Here is a 21260-nt window from a genome sequence, read left to right as displayed (position 1 = left end):
TGGTGCTGGCGGGTATATGCATCTGCCCAAAGTCAGACTTCACATAATGGACTTCTGATATTGTCACATAGGATGCTGGCAGTGACCGCAGTGGGGCCGACTTATCTGGAGCCCATGGCTCCTGTGTTTCATCGCAGACCGCATTCTGTCATCATACGATTATGTGATTCTGACTTTGTATTCAGGATCATCCCCCAGTGCTCTCTGTGCTACCCGCACGTCGACACAGTCTTGGCACACTCGGTGTAGAGAGGAAGGTCAATTTGGAAAATGTTGTCCTTTCTGCAGGGTCACCACAGATTGTTTTGCCTTTTTGCTCGACCCTGTTTTTGCTGGCTATAGAACTCTGTGCACATCACCCTGGCTAAACAGTGCTATAAAGTGCCCGTGCTTCTCCTTTCACATGGTAAAATTGGTATAACCCTGTTTGATTTATTTAATTTGCCAATACGTCTGTAATATATGGCACAAGTGTACCCAGGGCCTGTCAAATAAATTCAGTCAGTGCACTGCAGCACTCACTGTGCAAGCCATTAGCAGAGGCACTATAAAACATGTCTCTGGGCCTACAATTGTAGCCTGGCTGTGCAGTTTTAAACTGCAGATTCAACCTGTCAAAATAACCCCTTTTTGACAGACCTAAACATACATTTAAAAATTAAGTCACCCCTAAATAGGCATTACTGTCCATAAAGCACAGTGATTGGTATTTAAAAGTAGGACATCTGAAAGTTTAATGTTAAACATCTCCTTACAGTGAAAGTGCCCTAAACGCTGTTTTCACTATAGCAGAGTTGGCTGTCCCATAGGAAAGCACTGGGATACAATTTTAAGTTTAATAAATGTTATCTCTGGCTAGGAAACTGCTGAAAATTTAAATTTAATTCTTGGATTTTTTGACACACCTATCACAAGCCTCAGTTTTGTAATACGTATTTTGGAAGGCTGCAATTAGAAATGTTTGCCCTGCTTGAAGCCCCTGGAAGCTAAGTCTGTATTTTGCTCTCCCTCTTCTGCCAGACAGTAATTGTCATTTAAGGTGGTGTGAACTTGCTCCCAGGGCAGGGGCAAAGGGCCTTGCCGTGGGGAAGTGTTCTTGTATCCTTGACAGGATGGCTGCGAGTTGAGCCCATGAAGTTGATTAATTTTAAAGAGGCATCCCCTATCACAGTCACGTTTTAGCTGACACTTGGTTAGGGCCCTTCCTTTGTCCCCCATCCAGTCAGGCTCTAAACACAGTGGTCCTCTTTTTGACATTACACTGTCAGCCTGTTCTAAAAGTCTGCTGGGTTTACATAGAGCATTTGGGGTACACTTCAAAGGGCAACGGCAGGTTGCTACAACAATTCTTGTGCGTCCCATGTCTGGTAGTTAAAAACTCAGCTTTGTTCTACCAGACTTCTGGCTCATGGCTTGTTGAGGGTACAAGACTACCACAAACTGGATGTTGGTGTTGGATGAGGGAGGGCACTAGGATTATACTCACTCATACTCACACACTCTCTCTCTCGCTCTCTTTAGATGGGTTAGGGCACTAGGATTACCAATTCACTCACACAGACACACTCTCTCTTTCTCTCCCCACCCGAAGACTTTGGCCATCCTAAAAAAGTCCCAACTCGGTAGGGTTAGCCCCCGGAACCCCTACCTCACTGGTTAGGGTGTCCCGAAGGGTCAGTCCCACCCAGTAGCTCGCGCCAGGCATAAATGTGTCATCTCCAGGCCCCACATCCGAACACTGCTGGACCTGTGGAAGGCCAGAAGAGGACCTGAGAAGAGCCATAAAGTACTGGACTTGCTGTCCCCTTTGTACCCAGGACAAAGATGTAGACTCCAAGGGTCACAAGGCTAACCACCTGTTCTAGCTGCAGGGATACTACAGAGCTACAAGAGGCCGTTCCTGTAAATGCACAGCTGTTCAATGGCAACTGGAGCTGGACTCTGGTTGACACCCTGTGAGTCTCTAAGGGCCAGATGTAGGTAGGAAAAAAATTGCGAGTCGGAAATTGCGAGTCGGTGCGACTCGCAATTTCCGACTCGCAAAATGTAATGCAAGAAGAAAACGCGACTTCAATTTGCGACTCGCAAATGAAGTCGCACCGCAGATAGCAAGTCCGCTTTTTGCGACCTCGAAAAAAACGGACACGCAATTTGCGAGTGGGTGTCGCAAATTGCGATTTTGCTGCAAATTGAATGCAGGTGCTGCAGAACACTCTGGAAAACACTTCCTGGCACATGATGATGACATCACAGCCAGGAAGTTTACAAATACACCTGGGAGGAGGGAGGACCACACCCATTTCAACAGCTGAACTGCAAACTGAAAGAACAGCAGCTACCATGGCAGAGACACCAAGAAAGCGAAAACTTAAATTTGCAGAAAAAGAGCGGGAGGTGCTGACAGAGGAGTGCTGTCAGCACCATGACCAACTGTTTGGAAGGGCAGCCCTCACTGTGCCAGAGTTGGAGAAAAGAAGACTATGGATGGACATCCAGGAAAAAGTGAACTCCCTGGGTGTCAGCCACCAAAGTATTGAAGAACTCGAGAAAAGGTGGTACGACCTGCACTCCCGGACCAAGGAGAGGGTGGCAGAGCGGCTCCGGGAGATGAGGGGCACCGGAGGGGGAACTGTCAACATTACCACCACCCACACCCCTGGAGGAAAGGGTAAAGGAGACCCTTGAGCCTGAGGCACTATGTGGGATGGGAGAGCTGGACACATCTGAGCCAGGACCATCAACCGGTGAGTACCATGAGACATGCATGTACCCTCATTAATGCCATACCCCCACCCACCTTGTACACAGGAGCATGCACAACCAAAATAGCTCCATTTCAGAGTAGCAATCACCAGAATGGTGCATTATGGGCAATGTAGTCAAGTAGGCAGTTTATAGGCAACAGTTTATTAGGAAGTTGACAACAGATATTAGATACTGACACTGTGTCCCCCATGTCCCACAGGTCTCCCACAAGACACCTCCACCAGCCAAAGCAGCCAGGGGCCACTGGTCAGCCAGCAGCCAACAGAGGGATCAGGACCAGCCACCACTGCGACCTGCACCACCAACATCCTGTCCCCTCACGAGACACCAGTTGGCATATTGGTGTGTGAGCCTGCACCAGGTCCCAGCCACAGTGCCACAATAGACGTCACAGAGCCTCCACCGCGTCGCAGGCGACGTGGAAATTCATCATCACAGCGGCAGGCAGAGTCAGGGGATGCCTCCATGTCACGTACTGAGGCCGCACTCCTACGGGGTCAGCGCCTGCAGACACAAGAGATCAGGAGGATTACAGGGGCATTGCGGCACATGGAGCGCAATCAAGGCAACAGCATGCAGCTTGTACATACAGAGTTGCAACAAATAAATACACACATGGGCGACCTTGCACTCTCCATGCGTCAACTTGTGGCTGGACTGCTAACGCAGACAGAGAGTGCACGGCTTCGGGACAGGCAGCTACTGAACCGCCTGGACAGAATGTCAGCATCCATTGTAAGGCTGTCCGTGAACACTACTGGTCTATCTAAGCGCACGGTCAGCCTCCAAGTGGACATGGGCCACTTTGCCAGTGACGTGGCACGTGGACTGGGCCGTCTCAGCCACGCTGTTGACTTAATGGAGGCACGGCAGGTGGCCAGGGGCGCAGGCGACACGCCGCAAGATAGCGAGGAGGGCTCCACCGTCAGCAGTGTCTCTGCCGGTGACACCAGGGTGCTGCACAGTGGAAGCGCAAGGCAGGGCACTGCTGACCCCCCAAGTACCAGCCATGCTGGCCGAGGCCGGCGTAGGGTTTGAGCTCCACACAGTCCTGGGGTTGGGGCACATGAAGTCAATGTGTCCCATGCCATGTGGACTTTTACAGCCCTTGACCTGTTCAAAATTGTATATAGTTTGTTTGCACTAATTAAATCACTTGTTCTTTCCACTTAACACATGGACTCTTTGTGTGTGACATTAGTGAGTATGGTAACAGTTAGCACGTACCTTCCAAAGTATTGGTTTGCAATGTGTTCCCGTCTCAGTCTGCCTTGATTTGCTATGCTTCTATCCCCATGATGGCGATGTGGTAGCTCTTGCTCTTCATCCTCAGAATCAGGGTCTTCAGGGGTGAGAGGTAGCCCATGTCTGGTGGCAATGTTGTGCAGTATAGCGCATGCGACAACGATCTTGAAAGCTGTTATTGGGGTATACTGGGGCACCTCCACTTCTGTGGAGGCATCTGAATCTTGCCTTCAGCAGTCCAAAGGTCCGTTCAATGATATTCCTGGTCCTCTTATGTGCACTGTTGTATCGCCTCTCTGTCTCATTGCTGGGTGTTAAGTATGGGGTAAGTATCCATGATTGGAGTGCATATGCACTGTCACCTGTTTGCCACAAAATGTACAATGTTAGCTGGGCATTGATGGGTTCCACATTGACTGTATGTCTGCAAGGTGTTTTCAGCTATACCTAATAGAGGTCCTGGGGGAGCTTTAAAAGTGTTCCCCTGTAGTGGTTTCGGGCTTAAAGAACAAAAGTCTTTGTCTAGGGCAAACCTGGTTAATGTGTGCGACCCGCGCTCCATCATGACCAGGGTCAAATTGCACCTAGGTTCCAGTCCACCATGACCATTGACTCTCATTGGCACTTTGTGCTTCTTGGCGCACTCCCTACTTTAAACTTGAAAAATTAATATCTCTGCTTCTCCTGTTGGATTTTTGTCATTTTTAGTGTCCTTTAGTGTTTTGGGATTTTGATTGTTTTACATTTTGACTTTATTACTCTTTTGGTACTGCAGAAATACCTTACACATTGCTCTAAGTTAAGCATGTCTGCTGTGTGTGCTGTAGCTACCAGGGGGGTTGAGCTAAGGTTGATTTGGTGACTAGGAGTACAACTTTGTTCTTCTGCAACTTAGTCCTCTTTTCTGTCAGCCACTCTAGTTCATGGATTACTGTCTCTAACTTATTTTTACTGTAGTTTCCTGTTTCTGTCATATTTACTGTAAGCACATATATTTATTCTTTCCTTTCACTTTGTTACTGTCTCTGCAGCTCTTTATTCCACTCTGTCTGTATCTTCCAGCACCTCCATCCTTCGTAGTCTGTTTCTCACCGTCTTCCCTCGTATCTTCTCCCCTCTGCCTCTGTCCATCCTTCTCTGCTCCCGACTTTCTTTGCCCCTCCATTTGACTACATCTCTCTGCCTGCCTTTCCCTTTGCCCCTCCATTTACCTACATCTCTCTGCCTGCCTTTCCCTTTGCCCCTCCATTTACCTACATCTCTCTGCCTACCTTTCCCTTTGCCCCCTCTCTGCTCTTTGCCCCTCTGTCCTTGCTCGTCTCTTCCTCCCTTTCCTCTTTACCTCCATCCGCCTGCCCATCTGTCACTCACTCACTGCCTGCCTTTCCCTCTGCCCCTCCAGCTACCTGCCTCTCTCTGCGTCTCTTCCTCTGCACCTCTCCATCTAGCGGCCCCTGTCCCTCCCTCCCTGCGCCTCCCTTTCGTTCATCCTGCCCCTCTCCCCTTCCTCCTCTTTGTCTGGTTCTCTTTTTGCCAATATTCCCTCCTTTGTCTCCTGTCTGCATTGTCTCTCTTAAGTTCAGGCCAACCACCTCTTACCCTGTCTCTCCTTATCTCAGTGCCCCATCTCTCCTTATCTCAGTCTCTCCATCTCTCCTTATCTCAGTGTTTCCATCTCACCTTATCTCAGTCCCTCCATCTCACCTTATCTCAGTCCCTCCATCTCTTATCTCAGTCCCTCCATCCCTTCTTATCTCAGTGTTTCCATCTCTCCTTATCTCAGTGTTTCCATCTCTCCTTATCTCAGTGTTTCCATCTCTCCTTATCTCAGTTCCTCCATCTCTTATCTCAGTCCCTCCATCTCTCCTTATCTTAGTCCCTCCATCTCACCTTATCTCAGTGCCTCCATCTCTCCTTATCTCTCTCCATCTCTCCTTATCTCTCTCCATCTCTCCTTATCTCTCTCCATCTCTCCTTATCTCTCTCCATCTCTTTTTATCTCCGTGCCTCCATCTCACCTTATCTCAGTGCCTCCGTCTCTCCTTATCTCAGTCCCTCCGTCTCTCCTTATCTCAGTCCCTCCGTCTCTCCTTATCTCAGTCCCTCCGTCTCTCCTTATCTCAGTCCCTCCGTCTCTCCTTATCTCAGTCTCTCCGTCTCTCCTTATCTTAGTCTCTCGTCTCTCCTTATCTCAGTGCCTCCGTCTCTCCTTATCTCAGTCTCTCTGTCTCTCCTTATCTCAGTGCCTCCGTCTCTCCTTATCTCAGTGCCTTCTTTATCTCAGTGCCCATCTCTCCTTATCCCATCCCCCAATCGTTCCCTATCTTAGTGCCTCCATCTCACTTTGTCTCAGTCCCTCCATCTCTTCTTATCCGAGTCCCTCCATCTCTTCTTATCCGAGTCCCTCCATCTCTTCTTATCCGAGTCCCTCCATCTCTTTTAATCTCAGTCCCTCCATCTCTTTTAATCTCAGTCCCTCCATCTCTTTTAATCTTAGTCCCTCCATCTCTTTTAATCTCAGTCCCTCCATCTCTCCTTATCTCAGTCATTCCATCTCTCCTTACCTCAGTGCCTCCATCTCTCCTTACCTCAGTGCCTCCATCTCTCCTTACCTCAGTGCCTCCATCTCTCCTTATCTCAGTCCCTCCATCTCTCCTTATCTCAGTGCCCCCATCCCTCTTTATCTCAGTCCCTCCATCCCTCTTTATCTCAGTCCCTCCATCTGTCCTCAGTCCCTCCATCCCTACTTATCTCAGTCCCTCCGTCCCTCCTCTCCCCTCACCTGTCCCTCTCATCCGTGCCCTCCGCGTGCGCTCCCTCCCTCTCTGCCTCCCCTCCCCCCAGCCCCTCCGTCTCTTTTGCTCCCCTTGACTCCTTTGCCCCCGGCCCCCTCCCGCGCCCCCCCTCTTTGCTGGGCTTTAGTATCTTAATATTAATGTTATGATGTTTTTTACTAGTAATATTGGAAGGATTACCCTCGGTGGCCCTTGGTGGTTACTGTGTGATTTTACTGTTATTAAATCTATTCTAAACTGCGTTATTATTCCCACCTCAAAGCCTGCTTTTTTCTTTAATCCCCTCCCCCCCGCCCCCGCTGCCCGCCCAGGAGTCGCAGGAAGCCGGCGAGCAGGAGCGGCGGCGGCGAGCCACAGTCTTACAGAGCAAGTTTGAAGATTATGTGCACTCGAGCGAGGAGGCCCTCCTGCAGGCGAAGACAGGTGAGGAGCCACCCTGGTGGGCCTGTGTGCCCACCCCACAGTCCACTCTGACCGGCCTGTGTGCCCACCCCACAGTCCACCCTTGCCAGCCTGTGTGCCCACCCCACTGTCCCCCTGCCAGCCTGTGAGCCCACCAGAGTTCACCGTGGCAACCTGTGTGCCCACCCCGAAGTCACCCTGCCAGCCTGTGTGCCCACCCCACAGTCCCCCTGCCAGCCTGTGTGCCCACCCCACAGTCCCCCTGCCAGCCTGTGAGCCCACCAGAGTTCACCGTGGCAACCTGTGTGCCCACCCCGAAGTCACCCTGCCAGCCTGTGAACCCACCCCACACTCCTCCCTGGCCAGCCTGTGTGCCCACCTCAGACCCTGCCCTGGACAGCCTTGGTGGCTGTCTACCCCGAGCTCACCCTTGCCAGCCTGTGTGCTCACCCCCGAGTCCACCCTGGTCAGCCTGTGGGCCCACCCCAGAGTCCACCGTGCCAACCTGTGTGCCCAACCCAGAGGCACCCTGCCAGCCCACCCCACTGTCCAGCCTGTGCCCATCCCACAGCCCGCCCTGGACAGCCTTGGTGCTTGTCTACCCCTAGTAAGCCCTGGCTAGCCTCTGTGCCCACACCGGAGCCCACCTTGGACAGCCTGTGTGCCCACTGCAGAGTCCACCCTTGCCGGCCTGTGTGCCCACCCCAGAGTCCCCCTGCCAGCCTGTGACCCCACCAGAGTCCACCGTGGCAACCTGTGTGCCCACCCCGAAGTCACCCTGCCAGCCTGTGAACCCACCCCACACTCCTCCCTGGCTAGCCTGTGTGCCCACCTCAGACCCTGCCCTGGACAGCCTTGGTGGGTGTCTACCCCGAGCTCACCCTTGCCAGCCTGTGTGCCCACCCCAGAGTCCACCCTGGTCAGCCTGTGTGCCCACCCCAGAGTCCACCGTGCCAACCTGTGTGCCCAACCCAGAGGCACCCTGCCAGCCTGTGAGCCCACCCCACTGTCCACCCTGGCCAGCCTGTGAGCCCACCCCACTGTCCACCCTGGCCAGCCTGTGCCCATCCCACAGCCCGCTCTGGACAGCCTTGGTGGTTGTCTACCCCTAGCACGCCCTTGCTAGCCTATGTGCCCACACCGGAGCCCACCTTGGACAGCCTTGGTGGGTGCCCACCCCAGAGCCAGCCCTGGCCAGCCGGTGCGTCCACCCCTGGTGCATGCCCTGGCCAGTATTGGTGGGTGCCCACCACAGAGCCCACCCTGGCCAGTCTGTGTGCCCAACCCAGAGCCCACTCTGGCCAGCCTATGTGCCCACCCTGGAGCCTGCCCTGGCCAGCCTATACCCACCCCAGAGCCCGGCCTGACCAGCCTTGGTGGTGGCAGGCGTGTGTACGAGTCTGTGCCCACCCGAGTGTGTCCTGGCCAGCCCTAGTAGGTGTCCACAGGTGCATGCCAACCCCAGAGCCTGCTCTGGCCAGCCTTGGTGAGTATCCACAGGTGCGTGCCCACCCTGGCCAGCCTTGGTGGGTGCAGGCATGGGTGTGTATGGGTGTGTGCCCATTCAAGAGCCTGCCCCGCCCTGGCCTGTCTTGGTGTGTGCAGGAGTGGTAAGTGTCCACAGGCGCATGCCCAATATAGAGCCAGCCCTGGCCTGGCTTGGTGGGTGTCCACAGGTGTGTGCCCACCGTGACCCACCTTGGTGGGTGCAGGTGCATGCCCACCCATGTGCCCACTCTGGCCAGTCTTGGGGGATGCAAGCGTATAGGTGCGTGCCCATCCAAGAGCTTGCCCAAGCCAACCCTGGTGAATGTCCACCCCAGAGCCCACCCTGGTCAGCCTCGGTGGAGGTGCACAGGTATATGCTCACCCCGGATTCTATGGGTACTGGGTCCCTTCTAGTAATTACACCACCTGTAAAGAACTGGAGATCAGAACTGAGCTGCAGGGAGCGCTATAGAATGGAACCTGCTGTCCAGGCACTAATACATCATGATACACCACACATTCACAGGGGGTGTGCCCCTTCCGAACCCCCCATGACAGGAAGAAGACCCCTCAGTGTGCCAACATGCTGTGGTTCGATTTTAGCCAAGATGTTTCATGGAGAGGTCGGAGTGTCAGGCCTTTGGCTAGAAGTGAAAAACAGGGTTAAAATATGGGTTCAGAGTAAGAGAAGACTGCACTGCCCTATCCACATAGGCGAGTGCCTCCTTGCAGCCTCTCAGCGCTAGCGTGGCCGAGTTGTGAATGCCAGTGTCTTTGAATTGTGTGTAAAAGTGAATTATGGGGTTTAAGAGGAGTCAGGGCCTTGCTCCAAAGCCCTCAGTCGCTTGACAAAAGTCATATTTCCTGTCCTCGACTGAAGCCTGTATTTAGGCGCGCAGGACCAGGCCTCCTAAGGGCCACAGAGGGGGTGCTGCCAGGCATGTGGTTACTTTGCAACGCAGTGACCTTGAAACCATCTCCTTGCCAAGGGCTGGCTCCCTTCTCATGAGCCCACGTACTTGCCCAGGGCCAGCCCAAGTGCTGCCCTCTGGGTGACTCGCAGCTGGTGAAGAAGGCGGGCGGAAAGGCTGCAGGTAGTCTGAGCAGCTGGCGCCCACCAACCTACCGGGTTACCAAGCCATCAAGAGGGGCATTCTGGCGTGCTTCCTGGCACTTGGGAGGCAATTACAGGACAGCTTATAGCATCGCCCCAATGCACGACCTGAAACAGAACTGACGGGGATGCTCAAAACACCTGAGTGGAGGGAATGGAGACCTGGGTTTGGGTGGAATGTCACAGGGATATCCATGTTGGCAGCTCACCTGGTAAGGGCAGATATTCTACATCAGCCAGCAAAGTCTAATCACAAGTCGCAGTTAAACGCGGACTTCTCTTGTGGAAGTATTCCCCAAGCTGACTTAGTGGTGCCCAGTGTTGACTTCAAGGGTCAGACATTTTCTACTAGGGACTTCCTTCTCAGGAGACCTCTCTGGGGTGCAGTCACTCTTCTATGGGAGTTGCAGCTGTGCTGTCCCTTTTGTGTCATTTCTGTTGCAGAACAAGAAGTTACCCTTTTGTCTCCATCCTTGATTATTCGTTGGTACAGGTTGATACTATTTGCACAGGCCTGCTGTAGATACACGTGGTATGTGGATCTGAAGGAGTCCCACTGTTATCTACCAATCAGATTCACTGAATGAGCAAGTCTTTGGTGCCAGCTTGGAGGCAGGTTCTCCATCCCACTCCAAGATTTCTGCTCTCAGGCTTGGAGGTTGAGAGCTGGTGCCTCCCATGTCCCAAAACCACCATGATCTTGCCCTAAAGACACTTCACTGAGTATATTTATCATTTATCCATTGTGACCACTGGCAGCCATGTTTTTTACTGTGGTTGTCTCAGTCCTCTCAGTGCCCTAGACTGCAGCCTCTAGGGTGTTGATTGGCAGTGCTGTGGTTGCACCTCTGCTCTTCTCACTTGTCCTCAGGTCTTGGACCAAAGTGTCCTTTCTGCGTCTCTGGCCTCCCAGCTCAAGCAAGGGGGAAAGGACACCTGATTGTCAAAATTAGTGGTCAAGTTTACAATTACTAGACCTGTTGTAAAGATTACCAGTTGTTGGACTACGCTACCACCCTGCAGAGGTGACGTGAAAGAGGTTGACTCCAAGTGTATCCCCAAAAAACACAATAGCATAGTGTGGGCGGAGGCGTTGTTGTATGTCAAAGTAGATTTAGTCTGAGAGGTGAGGAGTCATTTGTGGACATTTAGTAAGCCCACCAGTCGGAGTCACCGCACATGGTTCATCCCTGACACTTTCAGTTCTTTTAGGTTGTCCACCCCCAAGGTTCTCGGCTAGGGTTCCTGGTACAGCTTCATGGTCTCGGGTGAGCCTGCACACTGATCCTGGGCTGTGCCCATAGCATCCTTTCTCTTGGAGTCTGCGAGAAGACAGACAGGCCACATGTGGGCGTTCAAGCTCCTGTCCAGAAGACCTCTGTCCAGTTTGGACCCAGCTGGACAGGCGGTTGGGCAGCACACAGATCCACACACAGGAAGGCCCTTGTTTTGGAGCTACCCATCAAATTACTGACTTCAGTTCAGGCGAGCAGGGCAAGGGTCTGGTTCCCAATCAGAAATTAACTTTGCTTGGGATTTTAGGAAGACACCCTCTACGAAAGGGATCGTTTGAAAAAGTACTTTCCTAGGAAAATTGGAGTCAGATGGCTTAGTGGCAAAGGGGTGTTGTTCCAGCCCAATCTCAAACAACTGCAATATGAATCCTTAATCAATCGCCGTTTTGGTATTGGAGATGAGTGCCATGTCCACAGACTGACCATGTACTGGATCAATAAACACTGATGGCCTTCCTCCTTCAAGTGGGGATCCCAACCGTATACCAAAGTCATATTCCCCCACACTCTGGGGTAAATGAAGGTGGGTGAAAGGTCAGGTATGGAACACAACACGTGTTAGTAAGGCTGCACCCCTATACTTAATAGCCTGATGGCCTGTTGGTAACCAGTTAGTCTTGACTTAGCCTTAGGAGAGAGCTAAGCCTCACAGGGCCAAAGCAGTGGGGCATATGTTTTTGCACAGTCAGTAGGATATGTCTGCTGTTGTGCAACCAGTCTGAAGCATCTCATTGGGCAGAGACAGCTGGGCAGAGGATGATTGCTGTTCTTGGACCTCTCCTGGTGACTCCACCCTAAGGCTGCATCTGTAGGCTCGGCCCTAGTGATGCCCCTTGAGTCCTGAACAGACAGTGGGGTGCACTGAAGAGCCGGGGTGCTGCATCCCTGCAAGAAAAGCTAGCGAGGAGGGTGCGGACTACAGGAAGTCCGCGACTGCTCTCTCCAGTTCCCATGTGATGTTGACCGCAGACACTTGGCAGCAAGTGGAGAACCCGTGAGGGCCAGATCTGGAGTTCCCAAACGCTTGAGGTGACAGCTCAGTGAAGAGTGATAGTTGGAAAAATAATAAACTTTATGCTAGAAGTACGGTGGGTTTGAAACGTGCAGGCAGGTTTGGGGGTAAGAATCTGATCTTGGAATCCACAAACAGGCTTCTTTAAGTGAGGTTCAGGAGGCCAGCGTGATTGAGCACCAGCTTGAGGCTACGAGGAGGAATCACCCTGAACCTTCCAGAACAAAATGGAAGATCCCAGACCATTGCAGCACCCAGGGGATCCAGGGAGCGGCTCCTACACCACAAAATGGAAGATCCCAGACCATTGCAGCACCCAGGGCATCCAGGGAGCGGCTCCTACACCATCTCCCTTTGGAAGGAGGATGCAGGAAGATCAGGTGAGAGCTCAGATCCAGGGCCCGAAACCTGGGACCGGAGTACTTCCCACTGAAACAGGAGCCGGAGAGAGAAAGTTCAAGTAGAATTCACAGAATGACAATCTGTGTGGGGGAGACTCCTGTCCGAGGGGGTTGACCAGTGTCTGAGGGGCGTGCGGACAGTGGTCCACGGACTTCCTACGCGAGGCCTTGCCGCGCAGTGGAAGGACCTGCTCCGGTACTGGCAACGTTGAGCATCCCTTAAAACAGGTGACTACTGATGGGAGAAACCACAACAAGCAGAGACACGCCAACAGCAAGCAAAAGATGTACTCAGTGCTATCTCCTTTAGTTTAAAAGTTGGAACAAACTTCCAGCAAACCCATTTTGTCTTCAATTAACTAAACAACCATCAATACTGTGATGCGGGCTCTGTAAAATGTAGCTCATTCTTTTGAGTTGCACAGTTAAGACCTGGAAAAGGTGGACTCTGATATGTTAAAGTCACTTTTTTGAATTTGCGATTCTGTGTACATTTTCGCACATTAGAAAAAGTAATTGAAGTGATATTTCATGAAAAGTGAGTACAGATTAGTCTGTGGAATATCCACCTGTCCCTTTGTCAGTGTCAAGGCTGCATCATAAAAGCAAGAATGTCCTAGTTGGTTACTGAGGACCACAACATGTTCCCTGCAATACCAGAATCTAGGAATAAAAACAATTTTCTCCCCAGTCTGCCTACATTTTGATGTTTTCCTGACATTGATGGAGTAGTGGCCAGTTACTATAAACTGAAGGCAGGTACATTCTCCAGGTGAGGGAGAGCACAGAACTCCCTAAGTAGGAAACCAAGGTGCACCCCACCTGGGTGGACAGGGCGTGCTGCAGGGCAACGGATACTGCCTTCCTTTTCTGTTTAGGATATTCTGGACAGAATTTTTTATCTTGAAAGTTGCAGGAGATTAAGTGTGAATTCATGCAATGAGCTTGTGTTTAAAGTCGAGGGTGGGTTCTAGGATTTGAGAAGTCTGTCTCCAGTGATGCACTTTTAGATGGTTCCTTTTCTTAATTCACACTTCACTTCTTCCTCTGCACCTCTATCTTCATCTTTGGAGAACCTTTAATTTCCTTCTGCATCTTGGGAGGATAATCCTGGAAGGAGATTAGACTTTGGCACCGCAGTCTGACAGTGGTATGTTTTACCTCTGCAGTGCACGTCGCCTGCAGTGCACGTTAATGCAAAATATTAAAAGATCTCAATGACAGCAAAGGAAAGTACTGATTCAAACAAGTTAATCCCCCAATAAATGCTAATGAAACAACCAGGAGACGCCTCAGATGGCAAGAAGCGGCCAGCCTGCATACACCTTTAGTCCTGCGCGAAACCATCCACTCTAAAGGTAGGACATGGCCTGTAATGACCCACCACAGTCACTCAAGAGAAAAGGATGGAAACTATCACTTAAAGCCAATTTTGATGACATACAGACTCAAGATTTATCCTTAAGGCGATATAACACTTCACTCATTATTCCGGGTTTGGTCCAACAAAACCTTTAAAATGTAAACAGTAAAGAAAAAGTAAATTGAGCATACTTTACTAATAGATACAAAAAATCACAATTATAAATCACAAAAATAAACTCTTTTTGGAGTAAAAGTATTTTTTATCAAGTACTGTAAGCGTGAGTCTAATCCGTGGAAATCTACAATCATGGTATAAAAGCCTTAAATCTCCTTAATATAGGCGAGTTGTGACCTCCCTAGTTACCTGTAATAACGACATGACTTAGCAGCTCAGCTGTAATAAGTTATTACAGTTGAGCTTTGATGGCACTGGACCTGCTTCTAGATCCAGAAGCCAATGTGAAAGGCAGGTCAAGGTGCATAATTAGTTTAAACAAGGAAAATGGGACTGGCTTTTCCTTCTTTTGTTGAATTCTCAAAATAGAAAATATTATCAGCAGAATGGAAACATTTATGGCTCCATTTTTCCATGCTAAAGGTCTTTGCATTAAAAACTGTATTTCTGTGTGTTGTTACACAATCAGAGCCTCAGCATTTTGTAGCTGACTTACATGAAACTGATTCTGATATCTTTTTGCAAAAATTACGATCTCCTTTTTGGTGCACTTAATTTTAGTACAGATTCTACTTTTATTCTTCTTGCCTATAATGAACATGAAATAGCAAGGCACCAAAGATTTAATTGGTTATTGTTGGTGATTGTGTGACCATGTATTATAAGCAATAAAATTCCCTCTGCTGTGTCTTAAAAGGATGTTGCAAGTCACCTTAAAGGTTCATAACTTTATAAAGCAGCTCACCCTTTGGCCTCGTTCCTCAGTGTGGCTCAAAGAACTCCCCATTGACTTGCAGCATCCTTATAATGTATGTAAAGGAGTGATTTGTTCCAAATATAATGCAACTTTATAATTTTTACTTCACAGATTTTCAGATTCATTTGCGCCATAGATTGTCTGCAGTCTCCGGGTAGCTGTGTATGGCATGCCCTCAGCCTCCAAGTAGCTGTGTGTATAGATTGCCCTCAGTCCCCAAGTAGTTGTGCGTATAGATTGCCCTCAGTTTCCAGGTAGTTGTTGGTGTAGATTACCCTTGATTGCCAAGTACCTGTGTGTATAGATTGCCCTCAGTCTCCAAGTAGCTATGTGTATGGATTGCCTTCTGTTGCTAAGTAGCTGTGTGTATAGATTGCCCTCAGTCGCTAAGTAGCTGTGTGTATAGATTGCCTTCCGTTGCTAAGTAACTTTGTGTATAGATTCCCTCATTCACTAAGTAGCTGTGTGTATGGATTGCCCTCAGTCGCTAAGTAGCCATGTGTATAGATTGCCCTCAATCCCCAAGTGACCATGCGCATAGATTGTCCTCAGTCTCCAAGTAGCTGTGTTTATAGATTATCCTCAGTCTCCAAGTAGCTGTGTATGGATATCCCTCAGTCTCCATGTACCCTTGTGTATAGATTGCCATCAGACTGCAAGTAGCTGTGTGTATAGGTTGTCCTCAATTGCCAGGTAGCTGTGCATGGATTGCCCTCAGTCTCCAAGTAGCCGTGTGTAGATTGGCCTCAGTTGCCAAGCAGGTGTGTGCATAGATTACCCTCAGTCTCCAAGTAGCTGTGTGTATAGATTGCCCTCGGTCTCCGAGTAACTGTGTGTGTAGATTACCCTCAGTCTCCAAGTAGCTGTGTACAGATTGCCTTTAGTTGCCAACTAGCTGTGTGTATGGATTGCCCCCAGTCCCCAAATAGCTGTGTGTAAAAAGTGCCCTCAGTCGCTCAGTAGTTGTGTGTATAGATTGCCTTCAGTCACCAAATAGCTGTGTGTACAGATTGCCATCAGTCTCCAAGTAGCTGTGTATAGATCGCCCTCAGTCGCCAAGTAGCTGTGTATAGATTACCCTCAGTGCCCAAGTAGCTGTGTGTATAGATGGCCCTCAGTCACCAAGTAGTTGTGTGTATAGATTGCCTTCAGTCTCCAAGTAGCTTGTGTGTATAGATTGCCTTTAGTCGCCAACTAGCTGTGTGTAGATTACCCTCTGTGTCCAAGTAGCTGTGTATAGATTGCCCTCAGTCGCCAGCTGTGTGTATAGATGGCCCTCGATTGCCAAGTAGCTGTGTGTATAGATGGCCCTCAGTCACCAAGTAGCTGTGTGTATAGTTTGCTCTCAGTTGCCAAGTAGCTGTCTATAAATTGCCCCCAGTCGCTAAGTAGTTGTGTGTATAAAATGCCTCAGTCGCCAAGTGTCTGTGTGTATAGGTTGCCCTTAGTCTCCAAATAGCTGTGTTTGTAGATTGCCATCAGACCCCAAGTTGCTGTGTGTGTGTATAGATTGCCTTCAGACCCCAAGTTGTTGTGTGTATAGATTGCCATCAGCCCTCAAGTAGTTAATCATAGTCTGCCTCGAGTGTTCAAATGACATGCGTATAGATTTGCACCATTGCTCAGGTGGCTAGGTGTATGATTGCCATCTGTCCCCAAGTAGTTGTCTGTAGAGCTCTCCATTTTTCCTCAAGTATTCTTCTGTGCACCTTACAGTCAGTCCCAAAGTAGCTATTTATTCAGATTCCCATAAGCGTCAAGGCAGTCATGTGTTCAGATTGCTATTAATTTCCAGGTAGCCATGTGTTTAGTTTGTCCTCTGTACCCAAGTAGCCATGTGCACAGTTTGCCATTGTTCCCTAAGTAGCCATGCATTGCCAGTGTCACCTCTATTGGCTAGGTGTCTGCCATCGATAACCAAGTGTCCATGTGTTTCGATTTAAGTCAGTTGGCTCTGTGTACAGGATAGGTTTACGAATGTCCTTGGTCTCCAAAAACCAAGACCTTTGAGGCCATTAGCCTCAAAGTGGCTGGGTGAATGATTGTTATTGGGCATGGAGCGGGTTTGTGTATGAATGCCATGAGCCCGGAAGTGGCTAGGTTTATGATGTCCATAGGTGCCCAAGTAGCTTGGTGTATGATTGCCATCACTCCCAAAAGTGGCTTGATGTAAGATTGCCATTGATCGGCAAGTTTCCATGAACTTAGATTGCATTGGCCCCTTAGTGGCAGCGTGTCATTGCCATTCGTCCCCAGATTTCCATGTATTTGCTGTTATTCCTCAAGTGGCTAGGTGTATGATTCCTATTGCTTCCTAAGTGATAAGTGCATGATTGCCATTGGTTCCATACTGGCCAGGTGCATGATTGCCATCAGTCCCCAAGTGGTTGAGTGTATGATTGCCAATGGCCCACATGTGATTGGCTACATGATCGCCATCAGTTCACAAGTGGTTGGGTGCATAATTGCCATCAGTCTGCAAGTGACTAGGTGTATTATTGACATCAGTCCCTTCTGGGCTGGGTGTATAATTATTGGTCCGCAAGTGGTGAGGTACATGATTACCATTGGCCCACAAATAGCTGGGTGTATTATTATCATTGGTATCCCTGATGGCTGGATATATGATTCCCATCAGTCCCCAAGTGGCTGGGTTGCAATTGGTTCTCAAGTGGCTAGATGTATGATTGCAGTGAGTCCCCAAGTGGCTAGGTGTATGTTTGCCATCGCTCCTCAAGTGGTTGAGTGAATGCTTGCCATCGGCCCACAAAAGGTTGGGTGCATGAATGTCATTGATCCACAAAAGGTTAGGTGTATGGTTGCTATTTGACATTGATACCTAGTGGATTGGGTGTATGATTGCCTTCAGTCTCCAAGTGGCTGGGTTGCCATCGATACCCAAGGGACTAGGTGTATGATTGTCATTACTCCCCAATTGGCTAGGTGTATGATTGTCATTACTCCCCAATTGGCTAGGTGTACGATTGCCATTGTTTCCCAAGTGGCTAGGTGTATGATTGACATTGATACCTAGTGAGGTGGGTGTATGATTGCCTTCAGTCTCCAAGTGTCTGAGTTGCCATCGATCCCCAAGGGACTAGGTGTATGATTGCCATTGTTCCCCAACTGGCTAAGTGTATGATTGCCATTGCTCCCCAATTGGATAGGTGTATGACTGCCATTGTTCTCCAAGTGGGTGGGTGTATGGTTGCCATTGTTCCCGGATTGGCTAGGTGTATAATGGCATTGTTCCCCAAGTGCTAGGAATATTATTGACATTCGTTCTGCTGATGCCTGGGTGTATGATTGCCAGTGTTCCCCAAGTGGCTAGGTGTCTAATTGCTATTGGATCCCCTGGTAGCTAGGTGTATGATAGCCATTGCTCCCAAATTGGCTAGGTGTATAATTGCCACTGTTCCCCCAGTGGCTAGGTGTATTATTGACATTTGTTCCCCTGGTGGCTGGGTGTATTATGGACATCTGTTCCCCTGGTGGCTGGGTGTATGCTTGCCATCGTTCCCCAGGTGGCTCAGTGTATTAATGACATTGGTTCCTCCAGTGGCTGGGTGTATGATTGCCATTATTCCCCAAGAGGCTAGGTGTATGATTGCCATTGTTCCCCAAGTGGCTAGGTGTATGATTGCTGTTGGATCCCCTGGTGGCTAGGTGTATGATTGCCATGGCTCTCCAATTGAATAGGTGTATGATTGCCATTGTTCCCCAAGTGGCTGGGTGTATTATTAACATTGGTTCTCCTGGTGTCTTGGTGTATGATTGCCATTTTTCCCCAAGTGGCTAGGTGTATTATGGACATTGGTTCTCCCAGTGGTTGGGTGTATGATTGCCATGGTTCCCCAAGTTGCTAGGTGTATGATAGCCATTGCTCCCAAAGTGGCTAGGTGTATGATTGCCATCGTTCCCCGACTAGCTTGGTGTATTATTGACACTGGTTCTCCTGGTGGATGAGTGTATGTTGCCATCATTCCCCAGGTGGCTAGGTGTATTATTGACATTGGTTCTCCCGGTGGCTGGGTGTACCATTGCCGTTGTTCCCCAGGTAGCTAGGTGTGTTACTGACATTGGTTTCTCTGGTGGGTGGGTGTATGATTGTCATTGTTCCCCAAGCGGCTAGGGGTATTATTAACATTGGTTCCCCCAGTGGCTGGGTGTATGATTGCCATTGCTCCCAAAGTGGCTAGGTGTGTGATTGCCATCGTTCCCCAACTGGCTTGGTGTATTATTGACACTGGTTCTCCTGGTGGATGAGTGTATGTTGCCATCATTCCCCAGGTGGCTAGGTGTATTATTGACATTGGTTCCTTCAGTGGCTGGGTTTATGATTGCCAATATTCACCAAGAGGCTAAGTGTATTATTGACATCGATTCTCCCGGTGGCTGGGTGTACCATTGCCGTTGTTCCCCAGGTAGCTAGGTGTGTTACTGACATTGGTTCTCCTGGTGTCTGGGTGTATGATTGTCATTGTTCCCCAAGCGGCTAGGTGTATTATTAACATTGGTTCCCCCGGTGGCTGGATGTGCCATTGTTCCCCAAGAGGGTAGGCATATTATTGATATCAATTCCCCTGGTGTCTGGGTGTATGATTGCTATTGTTCCCCAAGAGGCTAGGTGTATTGTGGACATTAGTTCTCCCAGTGGCTGGGTGTATGATTGCTATTGTTCCCCAAGAGGCTAGGTGTATTGTGGACATTAGTTCCCCCAGTGGCTGGGTGTATGATTGCTATTGTTCCCCAATTGGCTAGGTGCATTATTGACATCGGTTCCCCTGGTGGATGGGTGTATGATTGCCATTGTTCTCCAGGTGGCTGAGTGTATTATTGATGTTGGTTCCTCCAGTCGCTAGGTGTTTGATTGCTATTGTTCCCCAATTGGCTAGGTGCTTTATTGACATCGGTTCCCCTGGTGGCTAGGTGTATCATTGCCATTGTTTCCCAATAGGCTAGGTGTATTATTGATGTTAGTTCCTTCGGTGGCTGGATGTATAATTGCCATTGTTCCCCAAGTGGCTAGGTGTATTATTGACCGGTTCACCCGGTGCCTGACCGTAGGATTGCCATTGTTCTCCAGGTGGCTGAGTGTATTATTGATGTTGGTTCCTCCAGTGGCTAGGTGTTTGCTTGTCATTGTTCCCCAGGTGGCTAGGTGTGCAATTCACATTGAATCCTCTGGCGGCTGGGTGTATAATTGCCATTGTTACCCAAGTGGCTAGATGTATTATGGACATTGGTTTCCCCGATGGCCGAGTGTATGATTGCCATTGCTCCCCAAGAGGCTGGGTGTATTATTGACCGGTTCACCCCGTGGCTGACTGTAGAATTGACATTGTTCTCCAGGTGGCTGAGTGTATTATTGACGTTGATTCCTCCAGTGGCTAGGTGTTTGATTGCCATTGTTCCCCAAGTGGCTAGGTGTATTATTGATATTGGTTCCCCCGGTGGCTGGGTGTATGTTTTGCTTCACTACGGCCCAAGATAAAACACACACACCGACAATAATTTCTGGTATGCAACTCTTAGTCTGAGAAATGCATTTATTAAACCAATCTGCAAGGCTCGTGGAGAAGGATGTTTTAAAATGGTCACAGCAATGAAATAGGAACATGTACAAAGAATATTCTGCTTCAATCTATAACAGCAAATGTAAATAAACATACAGATATATATTTTCATGCACAATGCAAAGCAGATAATAAGAATTAAAAATGCATTGCCATGGGGCACAGTTGAATTTGCTTCATCTCTTCTGCCAGCAACAGGCCGTCAAACCCTGGGTCGAGCATGAAGAGAGACCTGCCCTCACAGGAAAGATGACAGGCATCAGCGACCTGATCCTGCCAGAGATCTGATTCACTTCGTGGTCAATCCGGTTTCAATCTCTAGTATACCTTAAACAAGCCAGAGAGGAGAATTCTAGAAAACCCCTCCCACTCCATAAGTTGTTGTTAAAAAATGCTGGCTACTTCAGGTCAGTTTTGAAAGAAACACGTTGGAACTGGCCAAGATCCCAAGGCGTGGGAGTGTTATGGACATCGGTTCCCCCGGTGGCTAGGTGTATTACGGAGATCGATTCCCCCTGTGGCTAGGTGTATTATGGACATCGGTTCCCCCGGTGGCTGGGTGTATTATGGACATCGGTTCCCCTGGTGGCTGGGTGTATTATGGACATCGGTTCCCCGGTGCCTGGGTGTATTATGGACATCGGTTCCCCGGTGCCTGGGTGTATTATGGACATTGGTTCCCCCGGTGGCTGGGTGTATTATGGACATCTGTTCCCATGGTGGCTGGGTGTATGATTGCCATTGTTCCCCAAATGGTGTTCCCAGTGAACGAGTGCCATTGTTCCCCAAGTGGCTGGGTGTATTATTGACACTGGATCCTCCAGTGGCTGGGTGTATGATTGCCATTGTTCCCCAAGAGGCTAGGTGTA

The 21260-nt window shown here is 49.5% G+C and overlaps 1 protein-coding gene across 2 annotated transcripts in view; it reads left to right on the top strand.

Moving 5' to 3' along the window:
• The window catches only part of DDX31 (DEAD-box helicase 31), a 302158-nt gene that overhangs the window by 232002 nt on the left and 48896 nt on the right, over positions 1 to 21260 (top strand). For both annotated transcript variants that reach the window (XM_069237113.1, XM_069237114.1), the window contains one exon: positions 7118 to 7229. In XM_069237113.1, the coding sequence (XP_069093214.1) occupies positions 7118 to 7229 (112 nt within the window). The remainder of the gene's footprint in view (positions 1 to 7117; positions 7230 to 21260) is intronic.

The sequence above is a fragment of the Pleurodeles waltl genome, chromosome 6 (assembly GCF_031143425.1).
Source record: "Pleurodeles waltl isolate 20211129_DDA chromosome 6, aPleWal1.hap1.20221129, whole genome shotgun sequence".
Lineage (NCBI taxonomy): Eukaryota > Metazoa > Chordata > Amphibia > Caudata > Salamandridae > Pleurodeles > Pleurodeles waltl.
The sequence above is the reverse complement of the archived record's forward strand: the minus strand, read 5'-3'. Positions and strand labels throughout refer to the sequence as shown.